This window comes from Callorhinus ursinus, unplaced genomic scaffold (genome assembly GCF_003265705.2).
Source record: "Callorhinus ursinus isolate GAN/ISIS: 27379988/994484 unplaced genomic scaffold, GSC_fseal_2.0 scaffold1, whole genome shotgun sequence".
Classification (NCBI taxonomy): Eukaryota; Metazoa; Chordata; class Mammalia; order Carnivora; family Otariidae; genus Callorhinus; species Callorhinus ursinus.
Window position 1 is genome coordinate 49,210,284 of NW_027397063.1, and position 27,946 is coordinate 49,238,229.

General features: G+C 47.3%; 1 protein-coding gene across 1 annotated transcript; it reads left to right on the forward strand.

Annotated features, from left to right (window-relative positions):
- On the forward strand, positions 1 to 27,816 carry CUNH3orf52 (chromosome unknown C3orf52 homolog). Its single transcript, XM_073901361.1, has 6 exons — positions 1 to 186; positions 5,821 to 5,950; positions 12,459 to 12,586; positions 18,522 to 18,592; positions 21,988 to 22,169; positions 26,354 to 27,816. Exons 1-6 carry the CDS (start codon positions 49 to 51, stop codon positions 26,356 to 26,358), a joined length of 654 nt encoding a protein of 217 aa, XP_073757462.1. The 5' UTR covers positions 1 to 48; the 3' UTR covers positions 26,359 to 27,816.
- Positions 27,817 to 27,946: the final 130 nt, after the last annotated feature.

A 27,946-nucleotide genomic window follows, 5' to 3' on the forward strand; every position in this document is an offset into this window, starting at 1 on the left:
GTGAGCGCCCTGCTTCCCTAGGGCGGCTCAGCACTCCTCTGCCCGTCCATGGAAGGGGTCAGATCCCCATCGCCGGGGGAAGACCTGGAGCTCTTGGCGCTCGGGGGGCAGCCGGACGAGCAGAAGCCTCTCAATGGAACCGTCCAGGTGATCCCTCTTTCGGTCGAGGAACCCTGCCCAGCCCAGGTAAGGCCTGCTTGGCGCTGCGGGCGGTGTCCCGGCGCCCTCCGGCCAGGACCCGGGCCTAGCACCCTCAAAGTTGCGGGGTTCCAGCCAACCGTCCGGACGTCTCAGACGGGGAGCGCTGGTGCGCCCTGGAATCTTCTGAATGGCGCGCACGCGGGAGTGCGCTTCCGCCTGAGCCAGCCAGGGCCCCTGCCACCCCTCCAATCCCCCTGACCCCCACGCAACCTGTGGAACCCTACCGTGCAGGTGTGCGGGCCCCTCTCTTCAGAGAGAATCCCCAGGGATAGAGGTGGTTTTAAAAAGCAATGTAACTAAGTTTTTTCTTTTTCAAGCGGGAGAAAGAACTAGAGTGATAGATGGAGTCTTCGCTCGCTCTTCAGAATCTCCTTGCCTTAGCTTTACTGCCTTGCTGCTTCCACCCTCCCCCTAGCCCTCCCCCTAGCCCTCACCCACTGCCCATCATCCCCTATCCCGCTACACATCCCCCAGACACACACTTTCTGTCCTTTACTGATCTGGCCATTTGATTTGGCAGGAAAAGAGACCGGGAGAGGCGCGTGAACTCGCCCTGCTCAGTTGATGGGAAGTAATGTCAAAGTTTTTGTCCCAAAGAACTAGACTATGCCTCATTTGCTTTCCCTCCTCTCAGTCTCTACAGCAAATCATGGAGGTGCTTAGGCTGAGCTCTTTTCTGATCTAGCCCTGGCAGTGATGGGAAGTTTATCCATTCTCATCAAATGCTTGTAAAACAGCAGAGACTTGGAATTCACAGCCATCTGCCTTCTGATTAACCCCTAGGATTGGCTGGAGGTTTACAGGGTGCTTGGAGCTCCCCATATATATAGCTTCAACCTGATCTTTCGAGGTCCCACTTCTCCATTCCCACCTCTTTGACTCTTCGCCTGTTGATTTAAGGGATAAGCAAGGACATCAGAAGGGGAAAGCTTTGCCTTTGCTTCGACATCGAACCCTGGAAACACTGTAAAGTCTGCTTTTCTAAGGACCTATAGGTACCCTGGAGGGTGATTTGGGACTTTCTATGTTTGAGCGAAAGATGAACACCACAGGAAAAAAAAAAAAAAGATGAACACCACAGAAGAATGAAGGTTGGATGAAGATGGTCTGTTCTCTGTGCAGTGGCCACAGCTGTGGGCTTGCTGTGTCAGTCCTCCAAGCCAGGGTCTAGGAATGGAGAGCGCAATACTTGCGTCATGTTAGGTAGACCCAGGATGTACCAACGACTCCTGGGACTGAATCCAGAGATAGGAGTTTTGGTGACAGTTTTACCACTAAAAGGTGTGCCCTGAGTCACAGTGCTAACGTCTGTAGTCAAATCGTCATGTAATGAGGTTAACCGGGCTTCTCTAGGAGGCCTGGGAATGCCTTGCTGAAAACGGATGAGTAGAAGAACATGGCGCATACATGGAGGGCATCAGTATTTTATAATTGTTTAGTACCTACCCAGGAGAGATGGCTCTTTCGTATTCTAATTACTTCCTTGTCAGCCAGCTGTACACTGATAGCCTAGACTTCCTCGTGACTTAGCCTTGTAGGTCGCCAAATAGGAAAAGCTATTGGGAGTGACAGAATGGCATGAAGGAGAAGGTGAGCACTTGGAGGGCATTCAGATATTTGAACAGGAAACATTTAAAAGGAGAAAAAAATCTCCATTTAAGGTGTTAATCATTCTCTTTGGTTACATAGAATAAGTTGAAGTGTATTTTATTTTTTTTAAAGATGTATTTATTTATTTATTGAGAGCGAGCACATGTGTACCCACAAGCAGCCGGGGGAGGGGCAGAGGGAGAGGGAAGGAGAGAATCTCAAGCAGGCTCCAAGCTCAGTTTGGGACTATTGGGAAGAAGACATCCCGCCTCATGGGTAACTTCCTAGTTGGAAGGGCGGATCTGGGAGAGTCTACAAAGGCAGTGGGGAAAGAAGTTCTTTCCCTTGCTTGTTCTGGGCTTGGAGCTTGAAGGAAATTAGCCCCATTGCTATGCATTGTTCAGAATTTAGGACAAGAATCAGCTGGATTTTCTGTGGGTGGACAAGTGGATTAAATCCCACAATGAGATTACAAAGTACAGATTTTCCTACAGTGCTAAGAAAAATTTTCTAGATGTATATAATATCTGCTCTTAATAGAGCCAAAGAGAAGAAAAGCTTCTTGTGTCTAAGAGAGAGAGTTCGCCATTGTTGCAGGACCTTAGGTCATGTATTTGGATCCCTGTCTGAAGGGGGATGTGACTATTTGGGGACCTGTTCAGAGGAAAGCCACAAAAATTCTCCAGCCATATAATGCAATCATAGAATGTAAGATGCAGTTTGCAAAAATCTCTGGAAAGCACCCTGTAGAAAAACCTGCCTGTGGCTTCTCCTCATGACCTAGAATTTGGGCACGAGACAAAGAAGATGCTAGTGAAGGAGGCAGTGTGTCCTTGTGACCTGGTTTTTAGGGGAGTCTCAGCACAGGTGGCACACACCTACTATATCAGAGGCTCTTCGCCCTCAGGGCACAGTGGAATCTCCTGGGGGAACTTCTAAAAAATACAAATTTCTTGGTTGATTCTAATGAGCAGAGAGCTGAGAAGCACTGTAGTTTATTCTTGGGGTGGGAGTAAGCTGATGGACTACTTCACAATGACTTAAAGTCTGTGAAGATTAATTTTGCAAAGGATAGTGTCTCACCCCTAGGGCTGATGGCAGGCAGCAAAGGGGCCAGGCTGTAGGTTGGCAGCTTTGGGCTGGACAGGAAGAGGCATTTCCTACAGGCGAGGGCTGTGTACTTGTGAGATGACTATCTCACAAGTCAGAAGTCAGAGTAATGGTCCCCTCACAGCACCAGGGTCCTAGTTTATTATTTCTAAGGGAAATCATAAGTGGAGGCACAAGAGGCCAAAGAGATTCACTGACCCTCATTTTGTGGCTCATTTGAGACTCCAGCCCCTTTCATTTTGTATTAATCTTATGGTCCTGGCTGCTGCTTGTGTAAGCACTGAAAATGGCATGAGGTCATTTTGTTCTCAGGAGAACTGTAAGTAGGAAGATACGTTTCTGTTCCCTGGGAAGTTGAAGATTCCTTGTCCTGGGACTTTATTCCCATGTGCCTTATTGAGCCCTTGGCTTTGGTGTCTTTGGAGCAGTTTTCAGTCTTCAGGTGAGGTGAGAGGTGGCTCTGTCCTTGGACTCTGGAAATACACTTACCTCAAGAGCATTTTCTTCTGTCCAGGTGTTTCCTTTATTGCTCCTCTCACACCCGACCCGAAGAGCCAGTGTAAAGTGTACTCAGGGGCTCCAAAGTATGACCTCCACTCTAGAATTTCTCAAAGTACCTTCTTAAAAGTTCTAGAACCTTCTACAATGTATTAAGAGCCTAATACCTGAATGAGGCACAAACCTGGGCTATAAGAATGAGGAAGTTTAAGAACTACCCCTCCTCCTATCTGGTTTCAGTTTACCTTGGAAGATAGGCTGATATCTGTTTATATTTGAACATGAAACCAGACAAAGCAGGGACAAATGTGCTGTGTGGACAGCTCATGTTCTGGGGGATCTTTCCATGGGTGACGTGGCAGGGAGGCCTCCACAAAAGGAGAGATCTGACCTGGCTCCTGGAGAGTGATGAGGCTTCAGAACAGAAGTCTCAACCCTGATAAAGCAACTGATTCACTCTGAGAGGCTCAAAATTACAGACAGGGCAGGGGGGATGGTGGTGGTGGTGCAGGGGGGGGTGGGGGGGGTGCCCGGGTGGCTCAGTCAGTTAGGCGTCTGCCTTCAGCTCAGGTCATGATCTCGGGGTCCTGGGATCAAGCCCCATGTCCAGTCTGCTTCTCCCTCTCCTTCTGCCTCTGCCCTCCTCCCACTCATGCGCTCTCTCTCCCTCAAATGAATGAATGAATGAATGAATAAATGAATAAATAAATAAAATTACGGGCTGGGGCCTATCCCCCACCTCCTCTACAGTCTGGTCCCCTATGTCCAGGTAGAGCCTAGGGGTGTTGTGGTTTAAATTCCTCCTCAGCTGATCCTGATGTGCTGCCAGGCTTGGGAACCTCTCACTGAGCAAGTCTGAACTGTCATCCTGAAGTGAACGATTTCCTTTTCTAGTGGCCATCACCACAGGCATGAGGGAAAGAAAGTCAACCAGATGCTGCTCTGTGGGACTGGAGAACACAGTAATGATGGCTCCCATGTGTGGGGTTCCTAACATTTGTATAGCAGGTGCTTCATGTCCATGATCTCTAGTCTTCACAAGAACCCTGGGAGCTGGATTTATTTTACAGTTGAGGATGTCAGGGCTGGTGAGCTTCAGTAACTTGCTGAATGAGGCAGTCACTGCCTTCGAGTGTGGGCAGCGAATGTCGATACAGAACCACATTTTGCCCCCTCGGAGTCCGTGAACTCAGTGTGGGAATTCCTGAATGGCTCGGTGGGAATGGAGCAGAGTCACGGAAGCTGGTAGGGGCCGGGGGTGGCCCTGAGCAGAGGCACCCCACGGCCGCCAGACGCGCTCGTAACCTGGGGCTCTGCACCGTGTCGCGGTGGGCTGTGGACAAAAGGGGCCAGCTATGCCATGACCCGCAGCAGGGATCCGTCCCGCCTGCTCTAACTGCATCTTGGAGACGGGCTAACGCGTCCCTTGCAGGGCCGTTCGACTGAAATGAAATGGTGTTGGCCACCAATCAAGCATGGCTGTTGTGGCCTCACGACCCCCATGGCCACCCCCTTCCTGGTGTGGCTCCCCAGCTGCCTTGCATTTCCCTTCCCAGGCCCCCCTTATTCCACAGTATGGGGTGTGGCGGCAGCCTCTTCGCTTGTTCTTGGTGTGCCCGCTCTAAACTGCACATCATTCTTCTCTTCATCTTCAGCTCTGCTCTTGTGCTCCAAAACCTTTCGCAGGTCCCCAGCACACAGCAAATTAAGTCCAGACTGCTCCGGCGGCATTGAAAACCCTTTCGAGGAGGCTCCAGGCTTTCACGGTCTCTAATCTTCACTATCGGGACTTGCTTCTGGAACCCACCACATTCCCATCAGAGGATCCTCCTGGCCAGCTAGCTCCCTTATGAATCAACACTGAGGACGCTCTCTCCTGGACTTGGAATGCCTTTCTCTGTCCATCCTTCAAAGTCCTGCTTCCCCCGCAACTTCACCTCAAAGCCCCCAGGGTATTTTCTCCCTTACTTTTTTCTGAAGATCTTATTTATTTATTTGACACAGAGAGAGATAGTGAGAGAGAGAGAGAGAGAGAGCACAGCAGGGTGAGCAGCAGGCAGAGGGAGCGGGAGAAGCAGGCAGGGAGCCCGATGTGGGACTCGATCCCAGGACCCCGGGATCATGACCTGAGCTGAAGGCAGGCAGAGGGAGAAGCAGACTCCCTGCTGATCAAGGAACCTGAGCAGGGCTCAATCCTAGGACTCTGGGATCATGACCTGAGCTGACTGCCTGAGCCACCCAGGCGCCCCCCCGCCTTCTGTGTGAGGTTCCATTCTGCTTCTTTGCAAACCTGACTCCATGGAGTATAGCCTCGAGAGGGCAGGATCCTGCTGCCTTCATTTCTGTATCACTGGCCCTTCACAAGCATTCAGAAGTGCTTCTTGAAACCAGTGACTGCCTCAGTGTCCCTCTGCTTTCCAGGTGAACAAGGAGAACCCTTGGAGCTCCTGTAATAAGAAATTGATTGGAAAGTGCAAACTGTGGATGGTCATCGCCTCTGTTTTCCTAGGTCTCATTGTAGTCATCATCATAAGCTTATGTCTTATTGGAGGTAAGAGGATTTAAACAGGACTAAGCTGATGTGTTTTAAGAACTTATTTAATGTTCATTTATGAGTTACATTGATATGGAAGATGTGCTCATTGCTATTTCATTATTTATAATATGAATTTAAAACTGGCTTGGGATTGTTGTATGGGTGGTAGCTATCCATGGCTCTTTGTTTTATTTCATTTTTTTGTTTATTTAATAAGCTCTGAAAGAAGTATGGAGACCAATGTTTTACTTTAAACTCTGCCCACCGGATCTTGAAGATTTTTTAAGTTTTAACTTACTTAAACATTAATTTATCTTTTATTGTTTCTCTACACCTACTTATTTGAAATTTTTTTCATTTGTTTCATAAAATAATTATTGTACTTCCTCTGATATACCTAGTACATTATTAGAATGATAAATAATGAACAACCCATTTGAAAACATCTTAACTTTATAGAACCATGTGTCTATATGCTGTCATTAACTATTTTGGAAATAACTTTATTATATTTGTGTTGTATGTGTTTACAAAACAAAAAGTTACACGGTGCTAACTATATACTCTACATATATTATTTTATTTATTATTTATTTATTTTTTAAAATTAAAATTTTTTAAAAGATTTTATTTATTTATTTGAGAGAGAGAGAGAAAGAGAGCACAAATAGAGGGAACAGCAGAGGGAGAGGGAGAAGCAGGCTCCCTGCGAAACAGGGAGCCTGATGCAGAGCTGGATTCCAGGACCCCGGGATCATGACCTGAGCAGATGCTTAACCGACTGAGCCACCCAGGCACCCTTTATTTTTTATTTATTATGAATATGAAAATAATACATGTTCAGTTACCCATAAAACCTATTCATATTATTAATATTTACTATATTCTTTTTCTTACTTGCATTTTTTTCTTACTTGCATTTTTAAAATAATTTGAGATCAGATTGTTATTTATTTATTTAATTTACTTACTTATTTTTTTTTTTTAGAAAGAGAGCGCAAGTGTGAGCCCTGGTGGGGTGGGCGGAGGAGCCGAGGGAGAGGTAGAGAGAGACTCCTAATTTTTTTTTTTTTAATTTTTTTCATTTATTTGTCAGAGAGAGAGCAGCAGGCTCTCTCCTGAGCAGGGAGCCCGATGCAGGACTTGATCCCAGAACCCTGGGATCATGACCTGAGCCGAAGGCAGACACTTAACCCACTGAGCCAGGTGTGGAGCCCTTCATGGTGCTCGATCTCACCACCTAAGATCATGACCTGAGTCGAAATTAAGAGTCAGATGCTTAACTGACTGAGCCACCCAGGTGCCCCAATAAGATTGTTTTTTAATCATCTTGGGGCCTACCTTTAGGATTTTTAATGCTATATTGAGGCCATTTTGCCAATTCACTAAAAATTATTTGTGAACACTTTTTTTTTAAATGACTGCATGATATAGTCTTCCATACAATTTTAAAGCTTTTTTAGGTAGTTGCTAATTTTTTATGATTATTGATATTAAGGTTTCCATGATGAATAAATATAGCACCCTCCAGGGGGCAGTCATTTCCATTTTTAAAACAAGAAAGAAGAAAATTGTTTTTATTTGTAAGTGGGGGTGATTGCAGGGATGGGGGGCGCTTTTCTGGAGTTGGGATACTCTTGAGGGTGATCTGGTCTCCACAAGGATTTGAGTTGAGTTGGATTCTTCTTAATAAACCCAATCTTGGATGAGGAACCTCTGAGTCTCTCCAGAAGGGGTCCTGGGAATTTTCTTCAGGAACTACATTTGCCCTTTACTTCCTATTCCTTTTCTTCCTCTCCTGTCTCAAGGTGTTAAAGTCCCTGAAGGAATAGGGAAATTTGATGACACCATGTTTGCTTAATTACTTAGGGCATAGTTGAGGTGGGATGGTGATCTTTTGAGGCCACAGGCTGGTTTCGAGTTAAGGAGAAGTTGATAAGAGGTACTATAACTCCTCTGACCTGCTGAGGACAAGAGTTTTGGTGTGAGCCTTCCTACTCTCTCTTCCCATCGGACTCCCATACATGGATGTCGAAACTGAAGTTGAGCTGTGCAACCTTGTCCCATCACAATTAGGTGGTGCTATCCTGAACATTGGCTAATTTGTCTGTTGGCCTCTGGGGCCTATAACAAAGGAGGATGCAGCAGATCCAGTTGGTTTAATATTCAGGTTTCTAAAGCACAAGACCCAAGAGCTGTTTTCCATTCCCAAAAATCATCGGACCTCTTCAACTGCCCAATGGCAATCTGCAGAGGAAGGAATTTCTTTTCCTTCCATCATTTCCCAAGGGACATGAGAGTTCACTGGATAATATTCAGGGAAGAGCTCTGTAACATTTGTAGTGCAAACTTCATTCTCAATGTGGTTATAAAAGTGTATTTTCAAATGTTAATGCTATAAAGAGATTTGCCCACTTTCACATTTTTTTTAATCCGAGAGATACTTTTACTTCACTTGGCACCTCAGCCCTCAGGGGTTTGGGCCTTTAGGGAGAGTCATGGTGTGGGATGGTGGGGGAAGGGGAATGCCATGGGTAAAAGGGGCGGGGCCAGGGCTCTCCTCCTTTCCTCCTTGACAGTCCCAGCCTCGCCCAGAGCAGCTCTGTAGGTACTTCTGGGATGACCGTATACAGTAATTGGCCATTGCCTCATGGCCAAGCCCCAGAGTTAGGAATCGAACTCATAGAACTTCTGAGCACTGTGGGGAAAACTCTGCTGTCTGGAAAAGCACAGTATTGGCAGAGCCAAGGGCTACACGTATGGCTGGCTTTGCTAAGAAGTGAGGTTCCTTGGGAGCTACCTTTGCCTCCTTCTTCCTGCCCTCCAGCTCCGCAGTCTCCTGTCACCGGGCTCTGTAGCATGCAGACTGAGGCTCAGAGGCAGAGACGTTTAATAACTGTGGAGCTGGAGTGCACACAGAAGTGGACAATAAACAGGTACCGACATAGAAGGGGTTGAGGAGGGGACAGTGGGGTACCCAGGGTGAGGTGTTCAGTGCAGAGGTCTACCTTGTCACTGACATTGTTAAGAATTACTGTCAACTGTGGTCTGTTTTATTATTGTTAATTTTCTACAGACTCTATACCCTTTATTGCCTGCATCTGGGGCGAGTCTCCTGCCACTTTGCCCTTGACATGCCATTGAAGTGATGACAACTTCAGGGTCATGGCTCAGCGTAAGGCATTGAGCTGGGGCTACATATGCCCTGTGCAGGAGATGCTCTGGTAGACAATGAAATCTTCTTAAAGTGGCCAATTTGGGGAGCAGAGCCCAGGGAATCCTGTTGAGTCTGGAGGCTTGGTTTTGTCTCCACTCTTCAGGGAAAAGATAATGATGGATTCTCTTCTTCTCCCTAAAGAAGTATAAATTCCTTGATGTAAATAAATGATAAAAGGGGGGAAAAAGCCTCCCCCCCCCCAAGTCATCTTCTTTCTGGCCAATTTAGAAGACCAGTTAAGCATCTTCAGGGGTTCTGCTTTTTTCACTGAGTTGCCCCAGCCAGGGAGGGGAGACACCTGAGTAACACCCTACAAATGAAACTCTCGTTGGAGTGGGCAAAGAATTTTGAATATTGTATAAGCCAAACTGTGACAAGTAGGTGGATACTTAGAGATATAGTTTAAAGGTGATCAGATTTAACACCCTAGGGACTCTTATGTGATATTCCCCAGTATTATGGGTGGGGAAAGCCTGACTTCTTTACTGTCCTTCCATACAAGTTTTTCCCTGAGTAGGAGTGCTGTGGTGCTGAGATGTAAGCAGGGACTTCACAAGCGCCGCGTGTTGAATGGATTGTTTTGTCTTTGCGTTGGGTGTAAGAGCCGCAGTTTATGCTGTCACAACCTGTTGGTAGGCAGACAGGTTGCACAAGGCAGTGCTCCCCAGTGTAGGGTGACTCATGGGAAAATCCTCGGCAGACAGCATTAGTAAGTTATAAACTAGCAAGGTCCTTGGGGGCAGGAACTTAGTAGCAAATCCATAGGCCCTGTTCCTTGAAATTTCTTTGTGTTTTCCCCTGTTTCTCTACCTTCCCAGGACCAGCCTCTTCACCTATGCTCTCCATAGGATCCTCCCCAGCTCCTCCTGACCCATGGACCTTCAGATATCTCCGTGTCTCGCCAAGCATCCTCAGGCTCTTCTCAACTTGGGCCTCTTAAAATGTGCTAACGTTGTCTGTCCTTCAAAACCTTCTTCCATCAGAATCTTGCTACTTCATTTTAGGAATTTTTTTCTCTTTCTCTTTTTTCACTGGCAAACTTCTGGAAACGGAGGTCTGCGTTTGGATCTTGCCTCCTGCTCTCTTCTAAGCCATTGGTTCCAGGATCCTGGGATCATGACCTGAGCAGAAAGCAGACACTTACCCAATTGAGTCACCCAGGCGCCCCAAGACTTAAAATATATAACATAAAATGTGAGGGAAAACTTGTTGATTAAAGAGTTATTGTATTTTTTTTCTCGTTTTATTACAATTTCCTGTACTTGGCAAGTTTTCAGCTACGAAGACTTAACTTTATTGTCAGACAAAATAATGTCAGGACTTACAGCAAGTAAGGGTGTGGGGGGATAATTCCCTGTGTTTGGGATCCTCAGGATCACTCCTAGATCTAGTGATTTGCTGGGAGAATTCATGGGACTCAGCATATAGGCAAAGAGATGATTATTGATGTGGGGAACAAAGGCAAAAGGAAATGTAGATAAAATTCCTTAAAACTTGCAGCCGGTCGACAAATACTTGACTCAGGGAGAGTAGCACATTCCTCCAGGAACTCCCAACTGTCTTTAAGTTAATGCCTTTCTAGAAGAAAAAAAAAAAAAAAACCCTAAGCTTGACAATAGCTAGGCTTCCAGGAACCCCTAAGTCCTCTTTAACATATGGAAATCCTTTTGGAAACTTCCTTTGTCTCTACCCCTCCCAACTTGAAAGTATCTAACCAGTTGTTCCTCACAACCCCCGTGAGGCTCTTTCTACCCATGGGTCCTGTCACTGTGCTTTAATAAAACACCCTTTTTGCACCGAAAACGATGTATCAAGAATTCTTTCTTGACCAATTGCACCCAGGCCCCATGTCAGATCACATCACTTGTGATGTATCATAGCAAAATGAAATAAAGCAAAATCCAGTAGGAAACCAGGCACAAACTTGAGGACACACTCAACTGCCGCAGCAATGAGATGTGACAACACACCACGTGAGAAGTGTTGTGTCCTGGGGAAGCTCAGAGGCTCAGTGCCCAGGGTTTTACTGGGGCCGGTCGTGGAGGCAGCCTCAGCCTGGCACATGCTAAAATTCCAGATCCCCGGAAGGCAAGGTGGTCAGTATCAGCCACATTGCTTGTATCAACAGGGGGTACTAACTGGGAGGGCGAGGTGGGAACCCTCCCCAGATCCAGGTTCGCAGAGGCCAGACATGGGCCAGCCTTGAGCCAGCCGCTCGGAGCCGCTCATCTCAGGCTCTGAGAACTCTGTTCTGCACGTCCCCTTGCTCCTCGTGCCTCCCAGGGAGTTCGTATCAGGATTCTTTTCACCTGCCTTTCTCTCATACACTGAGGGCCTTTTCAAAGTCCAGCCAAAGAGGCTGCTTATGTTCCGTCTGAAGCATGAGATCTGAGAGTCAAGTGTAGGGCAAGGTGAGCGCCCGGTTCCGCCACCCACGCCTTTCTCAGGGCCCGAGCTGTGGTTCCTGTGCAGGCCCAGTGGGGAGGCCGCCGGGGAGCCGGGCGAGCAGTTTTGACTTGGAGTGCCAGCTTCCAGCGCCGGGCCCCCGACCTTGTGTGTTTTCCCTTTGGCTGTAACTGCTTAAAAATCAGTTAGCTCACCATCCTTAGAGCACTAACAGCCGCGCAGAGCTCACTGTGCCAGGAATGCAAGGCCCTTGGGCCCTGGGGCTCTGAGTGCAGTTTGGTTTCCCTTCTGTAGAGTGTGTAAAAAAAAAAAAAGTGTGTCAGCATTTCTCTCCTGTGGGACAGACTGCAGAGTGGAGGCTTCCTGCCCATCTTCTGTCTTCCTGGGAGATGTCAGGACATGGCTCACGTGCTCATGTCTAGTCCCCACTCTGTTCTGGTCCATGATGTCCCTTCCTCATCAGGGTCTCTGACAGCCCGGGACTGAGGTGATTCACTCAAGTTCCTTGCTCCCAACCCCTGGCCCCCATTACCCATGGTTCACCCCCTAGACGCTCGCCCAACACCTGCCTCGACGCCTGTGGACATAGCTAAAGCTGCAGGTCCCGTTCAACCAAGAAATTCATATTCTTCCCGCACCCTCCCACTGGCTTTTCCCCCAGTTTGTATTCAGTGGCATCTGGGAGCTCTTATGGTGTAAAACAAACAATTTTTTATCATAATGGAGGCCAGCCCCTGTCTTTATTTGGTATCGCCAGGAAGACAAAGCATTTCTGCTTGTACTTGCTTACTGTGTCTAGGCTTTATCCTTGATGAATGCTCCTTGTCTTTTATAGCAGCCAGTGGAACAAATTATTATTCTAAGCATGTGTTTACTTTTACTTTTTATCCCCCCCTTTAGTAACTTACATCGATGAAGATGCAAATGAAATACTTGAGTTATCATCAAATAAAACATTCTTGGTCATGCTAAAGATTCCAGAGGAGTGTGCTACTGAGGAGGCGTTGCCTCACCTGCTCATGAAAAGGGTAATTATATCTTAAGCATTGTTTACAGAGTTCTTAACATTAGAATGTGGGTTCTTCGAGGAGTTGGCATAGAGCAATCACGTAAGTAGCTTCAGGCTTGGATTCTTTGTCTGGATTTAGGCAGACACTGATGCTCAGAATTTTCTTTTTTTTTTTTTCTTAAATTTATTTTTTTATTTTTTTATTTTTTTAAAGATTTTACTTATTTTTCAACAGAGAGAGAGAGAGACAGCGAGAGAGGTAACACAAGCAGGGGGAGTGGGAGAGGGAGAAGTAGGCTTCTCGCAAGCAGGGAGCCCGATGCAGGACTCGATCCCAGGACCCTGGGATCATGACCTGAGCTGAAGGCAGACGCCCAACGACTGAGCCACCCAGGCGCCCTGCTTAGAATTTTCTATAGTGCAAAGCCTGAGAGAGGAGCCCTGCCCTCCAGTGAAATGCATCCTGGAGGATAGTGCTCCGTCTCCTCACTCTAGTCTTACGTTTGATTCAACCTCTCATGTCATGGGGGACCTGTGATGTGCTAGACAGCGTGCTGAGAGCCACGGTCACAGAGTTTGGGCCCTCAGTGGGGGCTCAGTGCAAGTAGAGGAAGCAGTTAAATAGATAGTTCTAAACAGTGTGGTATGTTCTATTGGGGAGATGCATACAGAATATTTTGCAAGCACGAGGGAGGGTCATCTAAACTACCTGAAGGTGCAGATGGAAGCTTGGAGGGCCTCTTTCAGGAGGTGATGCTCAGGGTGAGTCTTGAAATATGAGGTAGGAGTGTTCTAGATAATACTAGGGGATCTGCCCCACAGTGTCCTGCTGCCTCTTGTGGACCGTGCGGTGGGGACTTGCAGGGGTGAGGCATGAAGGTTTTCCTACTCTTTGGTAAGGCACTGAAACGTTTTCATCTTGTTGACTTGGTCAACTTTTCATGTTAGTCCTTGAGAGTGGTGGTGGAGAAACACTGGAAGCTGAGAGCTCAGTTAGAAGGTACTGCAGTAGTCCCGTTGATAGATGTGGAGGCCTTGACCCGGGGCAGTGGCAGGGGGGGTAAGGAAGATTCGAGAGAGATTTAAGAGGTCTTCTCACTCGACGGGACTTTATGGCTAATTGGCTGTGGGGATGAGGGAGAATACGACTCCAGGCTCCTGGTTGGGTGGCCGAGTGGGTGGATGGTGGCTTTGTTCTTGGAGCAGGAAATGCAGGAGAATGTCCTTTGGGCACGAAGAGGGCATGCAGCGTCACCATGAGGGCTGGTTGGGTTCACAGCCAGATCCAGAGAAGTATTTGATAAGAGAGAAGCAAGACCAGCCTGCCATCCATTACACCCTTCTCTGCAGTTGATAGGTGGAACGGGGTGAGTCACCTTCATTTGGTTTCCATCTGATTCCTACGAAAGCTTTCCCAGGAGGCGATTCCATCTCGGTCACCCCGGAGTTAATTTCTGGGCACCCAAGGGCATGTTATTTGATTGCTCTTTCGGGCCACAGGGGTTTGTGCTCTGGGATGATTATCTGGGCTTCTCTTCCTCCTTCTTTTCCTTGTTTAAATCTTACCTGCAAGCCCCTTTTCCTCTTTTTCTTTCACCTGCTTCCAGAGCAAGTTGCTGAGTGAATAGCCTCTTGCCTTTTTCCTCTTGATTGTTTTATTTGTCAAGGGGTTTCGCATTTGCTGAGCAGAAATGAGATGATGCAGCATCCACACATGTCACATGTTACAGATCGAATTCTTTATGTCAAAGGGAAGTGGATGTTAATCATTCACCTCAGAGCCTTATCTCTTGCACAGAGCCAGACATGAGCAGATCCTGCAGGTATGTTTATCTCATTGCTATGTAGTGGCAAAGGGGCAGGGACTGGCATGATCCCCGGGGCAAGTGCACAGGCCTGTTCGAGTTGGTTCCTTCCCTGATAAGTGGGAATTGCTATACTTTTACTGTATACCCACAGGTGCACATGAGATGCATATAAAGAACTCTGTAAAACACTTTTTTTTTTTTTTAAGAATGGTCTGGTTTACATGATAAAAGTTAAGGCACAGCAAGGTGAAAAAGCTACTGCCCCCTGGTGTCCCAACCAAGTATGTTCAGGAACAAAACTGAGACCTTAGAGGTATTAGTCTTACTGTCAGGTCAAGAGCCCCTTTCTTTCATTCACTCAGGCCAACTTCTAGAAGTTTCCAGATATGGAAGGCAAATGGGAGTGGAGAGTGAAACACCACGTCCTCGCTTTTGCTTTATTGTCTTGCTTTTCTAAACAGTTTTCCTAGCCCCTCTCTTATCCCACTGCCAGAATTTTCTTCTCTTCCCGCTGGGGCCTTCGCTCTGCTTCGGCCAGCCGGTTAGCTGCGTGTTGTGTTACCCTGGCCCGTGTCCCTGATGCAGGCGTTAACAACGGCAGGTCTGCTAACACGGAACATACCTCCCTGTCTCGAATTAGCGGCTCTGCCCAACCCCGGGAGTCAGCTCACCGGGTGCCAAGCTCAGCGTGCACCCAGCTTCATAGGCACAGTGTGAGACTCCAGGGCCAGGGGTGAGAAGCCCCCAATTTCACTTCTTTGGGCCCATAGTAGTGCGGTTAACTGCTCCCAGATTTGTGGACATGTCCCAACGACATCAGGGGGCCGTGTCACCAAAAAGAATCAGAGTGGACACTAAAGGTGATCTGGTACACCGTTCCAGCTCTTAATGGAAAATTTTAGCTTAGTTTTTTTTTTCTGAGAGACGACTCTGTGCCAAAGAATACTAGGCCCTAAGGATTAAAAAGGAAGGAGAGGAGGGTGCCTGGGTGGCTCAGCCGGTTAAGCGGCTGCCTTCGGCTCAGGTCATGATCCCGGGGTCCTGGGATCGAGTCCCGCATCGGGCTCCCCGCTCAGCGGGCAGCCTGCTTCTCCCTCTCCCTCTGCCTGCCTCTCTGCCTACTTGTTCTCTCTCTCTCTATGTCAAATAAATAAATAAAATATTAAAAAAAAAAGGGAAGGAGAGGAGAGCGGGAACAGAGAGGGTTGGAAAGACACCATCCGTGCCATAACATGTTTGTTTATGTGCGTATGTGTGTATGTGTATGTATGTGTGTACACATGTATGTGTGTGTATGGGTGTGCGTGCATGTGCGCGCATGTGTGTGGGTGTGGGTGTGCGTGCATGTGCATACGCATGTGCGCGCGCATGTGTGCACATGTGTACGCATGTTTGTGTACCTGTGTGCATGCATGTGTATGTGTGTGCCTATGTGTGTACGTGTGTATGCATGCATGCGCGCGTGCGCGTGTTTGTGTGTGTATGTAAGGAAGTGCTTGGAAAAATAAAACCCCGTCCATAACATCGTCCTCCTCCTTATTGTTCAGAGCAGCCCTGTGAGAGCCACTTTTTTATTCCTGCATTGGCCTCTGGCAGCATTCTTTCTCGGGGGCTCAAAAACTATAAGATGACTCATTTTCCTCCAAGGTTCTTATCACCTTATGCTTCTTTCCTCTTTGCTATTCAGGACACTTTCTTGCTTCATCCTCAAATGTAAAGAAAGTGGGTTTTAGTGTCTGTCACCCCTAGGACTGCATTCCTTATGAGCAGAGCGACCTCAGGCAGGTTTCATACCCTTTCCGCGTGCTGTTTTCTCTATTAGTAAGAAGGGAAGGGTGGTAATGCCGCTTATGTCAGGTTCTTATAAAGCTCAGAAAAGAGATACAAGATTGGAATCGTACACACTGTAGGTACTCTGATCCCCTCTGCTCCACCTTGAAGGGACTGAATTGTCACCAGGTGAATTAAGTGGGAGCGTATTGTAGAAATGTAGGCTCCTTGAGATTCTGTTCGGAACTGGGTGGGAGACAAAATGAGCTGAGCTACCCTCCGGGCACTGCTCTTTAGGGTGTGTCTGCTGCTTGCTACTGGGTGAGGTGAGGAGGCACTGAGCCATCATGGGTGCAGCTGGGCCACTCACCTCAGCACCAAGCTGCCACTGGATGCCACTCAGCCTTCCAAAAACACTTCAAGGCTGACTTCAGGCTAGACAGGAATAGGCCTGATGGTGGGCTCCCTCCAGCCCTAGAGCTCGGTCCAGGGTAGAGAGCGCAGCCAGATCCAGGCAGTCCTCCCGATTTATGCTAGAAGCTGTCTGCAAAAGGGCAAGGCATTTAACCTTCAAATGCCAATTTCACAAAAGTGCAATGTAAGTACATTCAGCTACCCATCCTCAAGCCCTACTAGGCTAGGATTCCCATCTCTGAAACATGATGAAAAGGTTAATCAAATACAAGGAGAAGATAATGGTAATGTAAAAGCAGCTAGTGTCGGGGCACCTGGGTGGCTCAGTCGTTAAGCATCTGCCTTTGGCTCAGGTCATGATCCCAGGGTCCTGGGATCGAGCCCCGCATCCGGGGTCCCTGCTCAGCAGGAAGCCTGCTTCTCCCTCTCCCACTCCCCCTGCTTGTGCTCTCTCTCACTGTATCTCTCTCTGTCAAATAAATAAAATCTTAAAAAAAATTAAAAAAAAAGCAGCTAGTGTCCAGAGTATAACACCCGACACCTCAGATACAAAAGTTAGAGATACAGCCAAGAAATAGACAACTCAAGAGAAAGACAGGAAACCAAGAGGCACATCAAAGGTGCAAAATCCTAAAGGAGTTCATAAACACATGTGAAAAGATACTCAACCCTACTTGTAATAATGCAAATTGAAACAATGTAAGCAATTTTATACCCCTTAGTTTGGCAATAATTTTTTTTAAAACTCTGGTAACAGGAAGTGACAGCAAGGCTGTGGGAAATGGAACACTGCCAAGTGCTGAGATGGAGAGCAATTTGGCAGGATTTAGGTGGGTTGGAGATGCACCCACTCTTGGACCCAGCAATTCCATTTCTCTGCACATACTCAGGGGAAACTTTTACATGTATCAGAAGAGAGGCACCGAAATGTTCCAGGAAGATTCCTTGGGCAGTTTGTGATAAGGGAAAATTGCAAACGCTGCACGTCACCAGCATGGGGCAATGGAAAAGTTGGTGTAGTCATTTAATCGGATCTCTGCAGGAGTTAGAAGTCAGCTTAAATGACCTCCATCTCGATGTACCATTATGGGGTAAATATCAAATGCAATTTTGGATGAAAAAAAAATAAGTCACAGAAGACTGTGTGGAATATGCCACCTTTTATTTGAATAAAAACAAAGTAATTATGAGTTGTTATGATTATACAAGGAAGTATTACATTTATAAAAACCTGCATGAAAAGGATACATGCCAACTTCAGGACAATGGTTAGTGCTGGGGGCAGGAGGGAGGAAAAATAGTGTGTAGGAGTAGATTTAGCTTTGTTTTGTTTGTTCGAGTGAAGGGCTGAACTAAAATGTGTAGCTGTGAAACCTGGGTAGTGAGCACACAGCTGTCATTTTTGGTGTGTGATTGCAGTCTTTGATGCATGAAATAAGAACTCTGCAATTACACACCAGCCCCACTCGGTCCCTTCATCCAGGGGAAAGTGCCACACCTGGGGCTTCCACGGCCGTGTCTCCTTACAGTGAAGCTCCGCAGAAAGGAGAGAACAAGCCCTTGTCTGGTGATGTGCTGGGTCCTGAGTGGCCTCTTCTGCCGCCTTCCCAGCCGCTTCAGTGTCGTCTCCTTCCCATAGGTCCTCGGGGTCCGTGGGGGCTCCGGCTGCTGATCATGCTCACCATGAAGGACTCAGGTGTCCACACAACATGTGAGAGATGTTGAAAATCCCAGCCTGGTCACCTGCTCCTTAGAAATGAGGTTCTTTTAAATGAGTGTTGAGTTTGGGTTTGGGTAGGTGGGGTCCACACCTTCCTATTTCTCAATCCAGAGCCTCTGGATAAGTGAATTCCGAGCTAGCATGGAATTTCTGTCTACTAGTAGTTTTGCTTTGTCAGGTGATACACAATATGATCCATCTGTAATGCGCGTGGTTGTTTAATTTGTTCCTATTTGTTTTAGCTCACAGATGTGTACACTTCATCCCCGTCACTGAGTCGTTATTTTACTTCAGTGGAAATGATGGACTTCAGGTAAGAATGTGGAACGTTCCACGTTGGTCTCTTTCTCTGGGAGGCGACACCCATCACCATTTATCTAGAAGGACCTTTGAGTCTCAAAGGACAAAGGGAACCGATGATAGATAGAATCATAGACTGTTGGCTTGGAAGGGTCTTTGGACACCCACTAGCTCAACTCCATGATTTCACAAAGGAGCAAAGTGAAGCCCAGATTAATTATATGCCTCAACAAGGTCACACAGAAGAGAGGAAAAACCAGTCCCAGGTAAACCATTCCTGTTTAACAGCAGATGCTCAAAATAAGCTAGGGGTAGGACTAGAAATGGATCTCAGAGGGTGGCCGCGTGGCTCTGTCAGTTAGGCGTCGGACTCTTCATCTCAGCTCACGTCTCCATTATCTTGATCTCAGGGTCGTGAATTCAAGTCCCACACTGGGCTCCACGCTGGACATGGAGGCTACTTAAAAAGAAAAAACCAGATCTCAGATAGTGATGTGCTGTAAATGATATAATCCGTATACTAGCTTTTGCTTTTGAGGAACATAATTAATATAAGAGTTCATGCTCCTTGTATAATATTAAAAATATAAAGACATGTAATACAGGAAAAGTCTACCTTCGCCCTTCCACCCCAGCCTACTACCCTTGGATATTGCATGTTCCAGTCGATTCCATACACATAGTGTATTTCCTCCCTTCTACTGAATGGACTGCCATCCACGGTTTGGTATGATTTCTTCTATCTGTGTACTTACCACATATACTTTATGTACTAAACATGGATAGCCTATACATACACATACAGTTTTTCTTTTTACATTTCTTAATCTTAAATATATTTGTCTCCATTTACAGAACTTAGATAAGAGGTGTACATGTGACTCTCTTTTTGTATTGCTAGGACAAGATTTAGGTGACAAAGCTGTATTATCCACTATTCCTAAGATAGCTCTGGACCGTGACCATCACAGATAGTATTGTGCTGAAATCCCCCTCTCCAGCTATACATTTCCCAGACCATAATCTTCGTACATCTGAGAGAGGAAGCATGTAAAGCACGTGGTAGCACAGCGGGATGGGACCAAAAGGGACCTGACGTCTGAAACTGCCTCCAGTGGTGGGTTGCCTTGGCAACGACACTCTTCCTCCTTCTTTATGGACCCCCCCACTGTGCATGTTACCTTATGGTGACCTCTCTGACATTGCTCATTTTAATCACAAATTACTGGTATTAAAATGCCAATAGAAAAAAGCCCAACACATTTTCCTCCATGTACTTGCCCCAACTTGCAATTTCAAGACAGCTGAGAAAGGGAAGGCATTCAATCGGAAGGGTCTTTCCAAGAATCCAGCCCCAGATTATGGGTCTAGAGGAGGTGGGATTGCATAATGGGTTGGGGTCGACCTTGGGGAAAAAAACATCAGAAAGTTGAGTCAAGCATGGCTAGAAATTTCAAGACTTGATGTTAGAGAATTTGTTTTTAAAAGTTATTTGAGGGGCACCTGGGTGGCTCAGTCAGTTAAGCAGCGGCCTTCGGCTCAGGTCATGATCCCCGGGTCCTGGGATTGAGCCCCACCTCGGGCTCCCTGCTCCGTGGGAAGCCTGCTTCTCCCTCCCTCACTCCCCCTGCTTGCGTTGCCCCTCTTGCTATGTCTCTCTCTGTCAAATAAATAAATAAAATCTTAAGAAAGAAAGAGAGAGAGAGAGAGAGAGAAAGAAAAGAAAGAAAAAAGAAAGAAAGAAAGAGGTGCAGGCAGAGTTTTAACAATGTTGAGTTGAGAAACAAAAGCCATTGCCCCCCAAAATGTGCCGCCGCTAGTGGGCAGGAGACAGCCAGACCCCTGACAGCTGGGTTTGTGTCTCCAGGGGATACTGACCTCGGTCCTGCCCCGGCCATGCCCCTGCAGGAACCTAAGAAAATGCCCATTGGTTTATCACCTCCCGGGCCCACTCTAATGGTGGGCAGTGGAGGCAAAGCGCGCAGGCTCTCTGTTTTCCTGAAAATCCCTCCTTTCCCCCTCAAAATCTAGCCATAAGGTAAACTCCCCCGGTGGGTGACTGGACACGGTGGGACTAGGTTGAACTAGTGGGACTGAGTTAGGCAGGGCAACCCTCTCACCATCCAGAAGTCAGCTTCTGGTCATTGGCAAAGCCAGCCTGAGCCTTTGCCCACCTGTGGGAGTGCAGGGTGGCTGCGCGTCTAGACATTGACCGTGGATAGCCATAATTGGAAGGTGGAGCACAGGGGACAAAGAAGGACACCTGCAAACTTGGGTGGCCGGCTAAAAGTGTGAATGTGCATTTTCTAGCCATTTTCTGTAGCAGCATCCATAACCCGAGAGAGTTTCTCCAGAGTCTTGATGGTATATTGCTCATTTGCATGGCAGGGTTTGGCACAGGGCTTGGCTGTCGCAGAGTTCATAAACGGCCACATTAATGCAAGAATCTTGGCCTATGTGACCTCTGGCCACAAGAGGGAGCTCGTTTCCTGTCCTTAGCAGGGACAGCGGTCTGAGTCTGGCTCCTGGAAGTGTGTCCAGTCTGTAAAAAAACACTGCAGAGCAGGGTCTCACATGTGGCCACCTCTTAATTATTTTATTACTGGCTCTTGATCTGGGCCTTCTTGAACCAAAGTAACAGGATAGCTTTGAAACACCTAAATGCTGAGCTAGCATTTAAGGAGCAGTATAAGCTACTAATGAACTGAGGATAGCCCTATGATTATTTTCATTTTGGAAATGGAAAAATATGTGCTGGGAAGATGAAAACTCCTTTTCCTTAGGTGTCTTTACTGTGAGTTGCAAAGCTGGGAGCCTCAGGAGGTGGAAATGGGACAGAACAGGTTTCTCAGCCTAGAGACAAATGGGGGGTGCGGTTCGTGGTGCTACACGGGGCTGTGTGTGGGAGTTCAGGAGTTCTGCAACGAGCGGGTTGCAGGGAGCTCTGCGTCCTACCTTAAATATTTTATAGGTCAAGGAATGAACTGGTTGAACCCAGTAGCTTGTCGGGGCAAGGAGAGGGTGGATGGAGTGTGGGAACGTGGAGCAGGGAATACAAGAGGAGTACGTGGCTTCCCTGCCCCAGGGGATAAAAGGCTGGCATTGGAGCCTACGGTGGGCCAGCCTTGGGTCTTCCCTGACAATAGCTGGGTCATGACTCTCCCTTCAGTGGCCTCTTCCAGTGATCTCCTAGAGGATGGGCTTTAGGTGCCAGGAAGAGGTTAGGGTCACCTCAACTTTTTGTGAGGAAACTACAGAAGAGGGTTCTTCTAGAACAGTGTGCCCTTTGCTATTTTGTCCTGGAAGAACGTGAGGAACTATAAATATGGTCCCGCTAAAGCCAATTTCCTGAGTTGCAGTGGGATTCTGTTGATACGTGTTGCTGTCTCGGTTTGGTGTGTCTTTCAGCAATGAAAATGCCACAATAGCCTACCACCTGCAATTTGGGGTTCCTTCAGAAGGTGACGGCTTTATGAAGTACAGGATGAGTAAGGAGTTGGTGCACGGCGTGTTGCTACAGAATCTGCATGATCGGGGAGTGCCTGGCTGTGAGACCTTGGGACTGGATCCAGCGTCCCTCTTGCTCTACGGTAAGTGGAGGAAGTCAGGAAGGCAGAGTTGTGGTGAGCCAGACTGAGGGCAGCTGCTTGGGGTCTGATTTCTGCGCTGGTGATGTTCGCGCTCCGTGGAGGTTGGTCCCTGCCTTCCCCGAGCAGACAGAGTATTTGGGATAAAACAATTAAATTGTTTCCTTGTTGTCGTTCACCCGCATTTGAAGCCCCGTATCCCACTTTGCAATATTATTAGTAAGCTCCGTGGAAAGGCCGCGGTTTCATAAGAGAAGCAAGTACTGAATTTGAAACTAATAATGATCCCAACATGGGGAACCTATCTCTTTTTCCCTTGAAGGCCACTTTGCCTGTTACATTAATAGAGAGGCAAAACAGTCTGTGAGTATAATACACTCACTTACCTACTTTTGAAACCAAGAGTGCGATGAGAAAACTGGCATGTTATTTAATGAGCCTGGAGGTGGGCGCCTGGGTGGCTCAGATGGTTGGGTGTCTGCTGTCGGCTCGGGTCATGATCCCAGGGTCCTGGGATCGAGTCCCGCGTCAGGCTCCCTGCTCGGCGGGAAGCCTGCTTCTCCCTCTGCCCCTCTCTCTCTCTCTCTCTCTCTCTCTGTTTCTCATGAATAAAGAAATAAAATCTTAAAAAAAAAAAGATTTAATGAGCCTGGAGGACACCCCACTTGTCAGAATCTGAGAACTTTTAAGACTTTGCACAAAACCCGGTGACAGGCCTTGGAGAGGTGCCTCCCTTGCATCTGCACGAGAACTTCGGCCGGGCCTCTGGTCCCATGCCCCACTCTGATTCCTCTCCGGGCGAGGCATGGGCTCTTGTTAGCCCCGATGCCGGCCATCTCTGATAGTCCATCACCCACGATCCATCAGAAATACTTTCCGCACACTAGTAGTAGTAAATAGTAGTTGAATGAATGAAAAAGGCCAATCAGGAGATGCGTTAGCAGCAGGCACAGTGCCAGCCAGCCTCGCATTAGAAGATAGAACAGAGAGATTATAAAGCACCCCTGTTGCTACATAGTATGAGAAGGGGTGTTTATTATAATGATGCTTATTTCTTGATGATGGGAAGTGAAAGTAGGCCAATCCTTGTCTAAGAAGGCAAAGAGTGTTATAAAGCAGTTCTGAAAGCTTTTTTTTTCCCATATAGAAAGGATGACATTCAGAAGGTCAGATCTTGGCTCCCTGGGAATGAATAGTTTCCTCACAGAGCATCTGAATAAATTGCGTCTGTGGGCCAGACAGAGGGCGTACATGTGGAGAGTGAAGAGGCTATACCCCCCTCTACAGGAATTTGAGGAAGAAAGAAAAGAAAGGAAGGAAGGAAAGAGGGAGGGAGGGAAGGAAGGAAGGAAAGAGGGAGGGAGGGATGGAAGAAGGAAGGGAGGGAGGGAGGGAGGAAGGAAGGAAGGAGAGAGAGAAAAAGAAGAAAAGAAAGCAAGCAAGCCCTTCGAACCCCTCCTGTGTAAAGAGGTGAGAGAGGGGAGGTGCACCTGCCTGAGCTGTGTGTGGCGGCCGCTGTGTGTTGTGACTGGTCGTGATTTTCTGAGCCCCCTCTGTAGTACAGTGGTCACCAGCTTCTTCCAAATGTTGGTGAGGAAGGTAGAGGAGGATGGTGAAAAAAAGTTGAGGAGATGATTGGGTTGGGAAGGCCGTACAGAGTAGGGCAAAGGGCAAGTGGCCTGTGAGCCTGGGGAGAGCTTGAGAAGACCTTGAGCAGACCTTGAGCAGATGGCCTTGGAGACACTTGCCCAGGGCCAGCCTCTGCATCAGGCCCCACGGATGCAGCGCGGAGCTAAGCGGGAGCTTGTACTGTTCCTCTGAGACATTTGGGCTGTGGGGGACAGGGTGTTTCTATGACCCTATGTCCACTTTCTAGAACATGCAGGTGCAGTATTTGTGCCATTTGATATTTTCAGGAATATGAGTATCAGTCAAATGGAAGAGGACACAGTGACCATTTGGGGAGTGAGGAAGGAAGAAGAGAGACCTAGAAAAAAGGCGGGCAGGCCAAGGGAGGGGACGAGCTCAGGCAGGGATAAGTAGAGGCCCTTGGGAGGGGCCCAGTGAGACCCAGCCAGTTTTCCATGTTCATGGACACTGTGAGCCTGACGGTTAAACCTCCCCTCCCCCCATGACCCCCTGTGATCATCGGGGCCATTTGTGGTGAGCCGGGCAGCTGGTTTCCTACAGAGATAATGTTCCAGTTCTCAAAGAACAATGATTCTTTTTTTTTTTTTTAATTTGAATTTTAGTTAGTTAACCAGTCAATATTGGTTTCAGGAGTAGAATTCAATGATTCCTCGCTTACATACAACACCCAGTGCTTATCACAAGTGCCCTCCTGAAGACCCATCACCCATTAGCCCATCCCCCCCCATCAACCCTCTGTTTGTTTTCTGTCATTAAGAGTCTCTTATGGTTTGCTTCCCTCTCTCCTTTTTTTCCTCCCTCCTTCCCATATGTTCATCTGTTTTTTTTTCTTAAATTCCACATATGAGTGAGATCATATGGTATTTGTCTTTCTCCGACAGACTTGTTTCACTTGGCATGATGCACTCTAGCTCCATCCATGTCATTGCAAATGGCAAGATTTCATTCTTTTTTATGGTTGACTATTCCATTGTGTGTGTGTGTGTGTGTGTGTGTGTGTGTGTGTGTGTGTACATACACCACAGCTTTATCCCTTCATCCATCGATGGACATTTGGACTCTCTCCATCGTTTGGCTGTTGTTGGTAATAAAAGAGCAATGACTTAAAAATTCTTTTCTCCACGTAATGAGAACTTTCAGGATTGCCTCTCTTAGCAACTTTCAAATGCACCATACAGCAATGGTACCTCTAGCCCTTGTGTTGTACGTTACATCCACAGAACTTACATATTTTATAACTGGAAGTTTGTGCCTTTTGACCACCTTCACCCAAGCCCCCCACCCGCTGCCCCACAACCAGTCCGTTCTCTTTTTCTAGAGTCCACATGTGAGCTGATGCAACATTTGTCTTTCTCCGTCTGACTGATTTCACGCGGCATGATGCCCTCGAGGGTCAGGGAATTGTTGTAATAGCTCTCACCTCCCGCCTTCCCTGGTTTTGGAGCTACTTCACCTTATGGATGTTTGGGGGCGCTGGGGATGAGGAGGAGAAATCTGCTTTACAAATGTAAAATGGCAGTCTGAGTTACTTTAGACATCTTGACCTGAGTTCGTTATTTTGTATTGTTTTCTCACAGGGGAAGGAGTCAGCTAGTACACTAAATGAGAAACAGAGGCAAAGACCAGATTTATGTGAGAGAAAAGAGGAAAAACCTGTAGGCAGTGAGAACGGTGAATCTTGTTTGCACATTTTTGTGGTAAACCGATGAGCTGGCTGCTGGCAGAGGGGCCGATGTGTGAGTTCCGTCCTTGAAAGGACTGCTTGGTATCAAGGAAAATCATTTGAGTTGTTTTATAGATTTTCCAGAAACTCAAGGAACGTTTGGCCAAGGAGCACTAATTCTCCTGTGGGCGCAATTCTGCGGCCCCACCGCACCCCTGGGGGTATTTGGCGATGTCTGGAGACATTTGTAGTTGTCAAGACTGGGTGTGTACGTGAGATAACTAGCATCTCGTGGGTGGAGGGCAGGGATGCTTCTGCACATCGTGCAATGCCCAGGACAGCTTCTCTGCGACAGAGAATTATCCAGCCCATAATGTCAACTGCGAGGACCCTGTGGTAGCACGTGGGCTGTCTGTGTGGTGTCCCCAGGTCCTTGCACAGACATCTCCTTGGTCACACCAGGTCCACACCATTTCTTTCAGCAGACCTTCTCACAAGCTACCGTAGACGTTTTAACAAACTGAAAATTTAGAGGTCAGTAGTGAGATTATGAAGAAGGACTGAATATTTAAATGTCCTCAGCACTCAGCAGGCCTCATCAAAATGTTATTTATCATGAGCTATGCCAAAACAAATGAGCATTGTGTTATTTGCTTTCTGAAAAGTGTTCAGAGGTGTGTGTGTGGGGGGGGGGTGGGGGTGTGTGTGCATTGACTGAAAAGAAAACTTCCTCTGTTAGGAATTTACAAACATTTCAATTTTACAGAAGAGTTTATATTCAAACCCAATGAAATAAAATGAAAGCATAAATCTTTAAAATAATCATGATTTTAAAAAAATTAGTGACTTCCGTTTGCCTGTATTCTCTTTTCAGAATGAAGGGGAGGATGTCGGTGTGTATCTGAAGGCAGAGCTCCACTGAGTTTGGGGATGAGAGAATTCACTTTGTTTTCCAGAGAAGATCCTGCGAATTACCATGGAAGGCCTGGCAGTGACTTGGGGGTGGGGGGGAGACTTCTCCTGATTCAGCATTTATGAAGTCTGGGCTCTGTGTCCCGCAGAACAGCCCCTGTGAACCACCCCCGTGGGGTCTACTCTTGGCAAAGGCAGGAAGCCTGAGGGAGCTGGGGTGATGGGGTAGGTGGGTGGGCCTTGCAGTGCGGGGGTCACTGCTATTCTTGGAGCTTGAGTTGCCTCCGCCCACACGTGCACACTTTCTCTTTAGTGCAAAGGTGACCTTTCAGGCAGGATCCTGTCAGCCTGTGCTGGTGGAAAGAGTGGGCAGGTACGAGGTGAGGGACAACTGAGCCAATCACTCGCTGAAGTCCTCCCACTCCTGTCATGCTATTTGATCTACCTCTTAGCAAGACTGTGAGGAAGTCACTTTACCAGACCACAGCAGCAAAGTTCTGTGGCTAATTCTATGACCTGTAGCTGCCTACCCCAGCCTCAGGCACATCATCCAGTATCACTGGGTCATGTGTAGCTACAGAATAAGAGGTGTGCTTTATTTCACATCTCCTCATTGCTCCAGTGACTCCTGAACACCGCTTTTGGAAACGGGGGTCCCTGTGTGTTTTGAGTTTTGAACACAACTGCTGTTTGGGATGGTTTTTGCACTTAACAGTTTCTCAGACTTCCCTCAGTGGATCGTTAAGGCTGCTTACCATGTGCACGCTGGTCCTTGGCTTTTTATTGTCCCATGTGACTAGGCTTCCTCTAAAACTCAGTGTCTTCACACACTGATTGAAAAGGATTTGAAACAGGAAGAACCACTCTCTGTTTGAAATAACCCGTTGGAGGCTTGATGCCAATTTGTTAGCAGGCCAGGGGGAATGTCAGCGACTGTATTGATCATCTATAGACATGGAATTGCCTAGCATGAGGAAGCAGAGGATTTGTTTCGTTGGGAAAATTGTTTTGCTGGAAATGTTCCAAGAGAGAGTGTTGTGGTCCTATCATGAGACATTCTTAGCCCTGGGATCTCAGTTAATGGGCCGTGGGTGGACGTCAGTGTGAGGGGCTGCCGTGCACGGGGGAGGTGTCCAGCTGTGAGTCTCAGGCTAGATTTGCCCCGGTCTTTTTGTGATCCAGGACTCTGGATAATGTGAACTTGTTTTCTTATTTAACTGGAGGGTACGTTTATTGTAACCTGCTGTCTCATTTTGAGGCCAGTTCCTCAAACTATCCAAATAGGTGTGTTTCCCTTCTTCCTCTTTATTTTTTACATGTCAAATGTAAACCGTAACGTGTGTCTACTTTTGAGAACGTAATGAATAACTTTCATGGGGAAGGATTTAAAACTATTGGCAATAAATTATTCCTGGCGTGGGCGTGGTCACAGTCACGCTTGTTTCACAGGTGTTGTGTCTCGGGGGCATGATGGGGCTGGCATTTTCCTGCGGTGAATGGTGCTGGAACTGATTTTTCATTTCCCGGAGGGCAGTTTCCCCTCCTGAGTAAGACT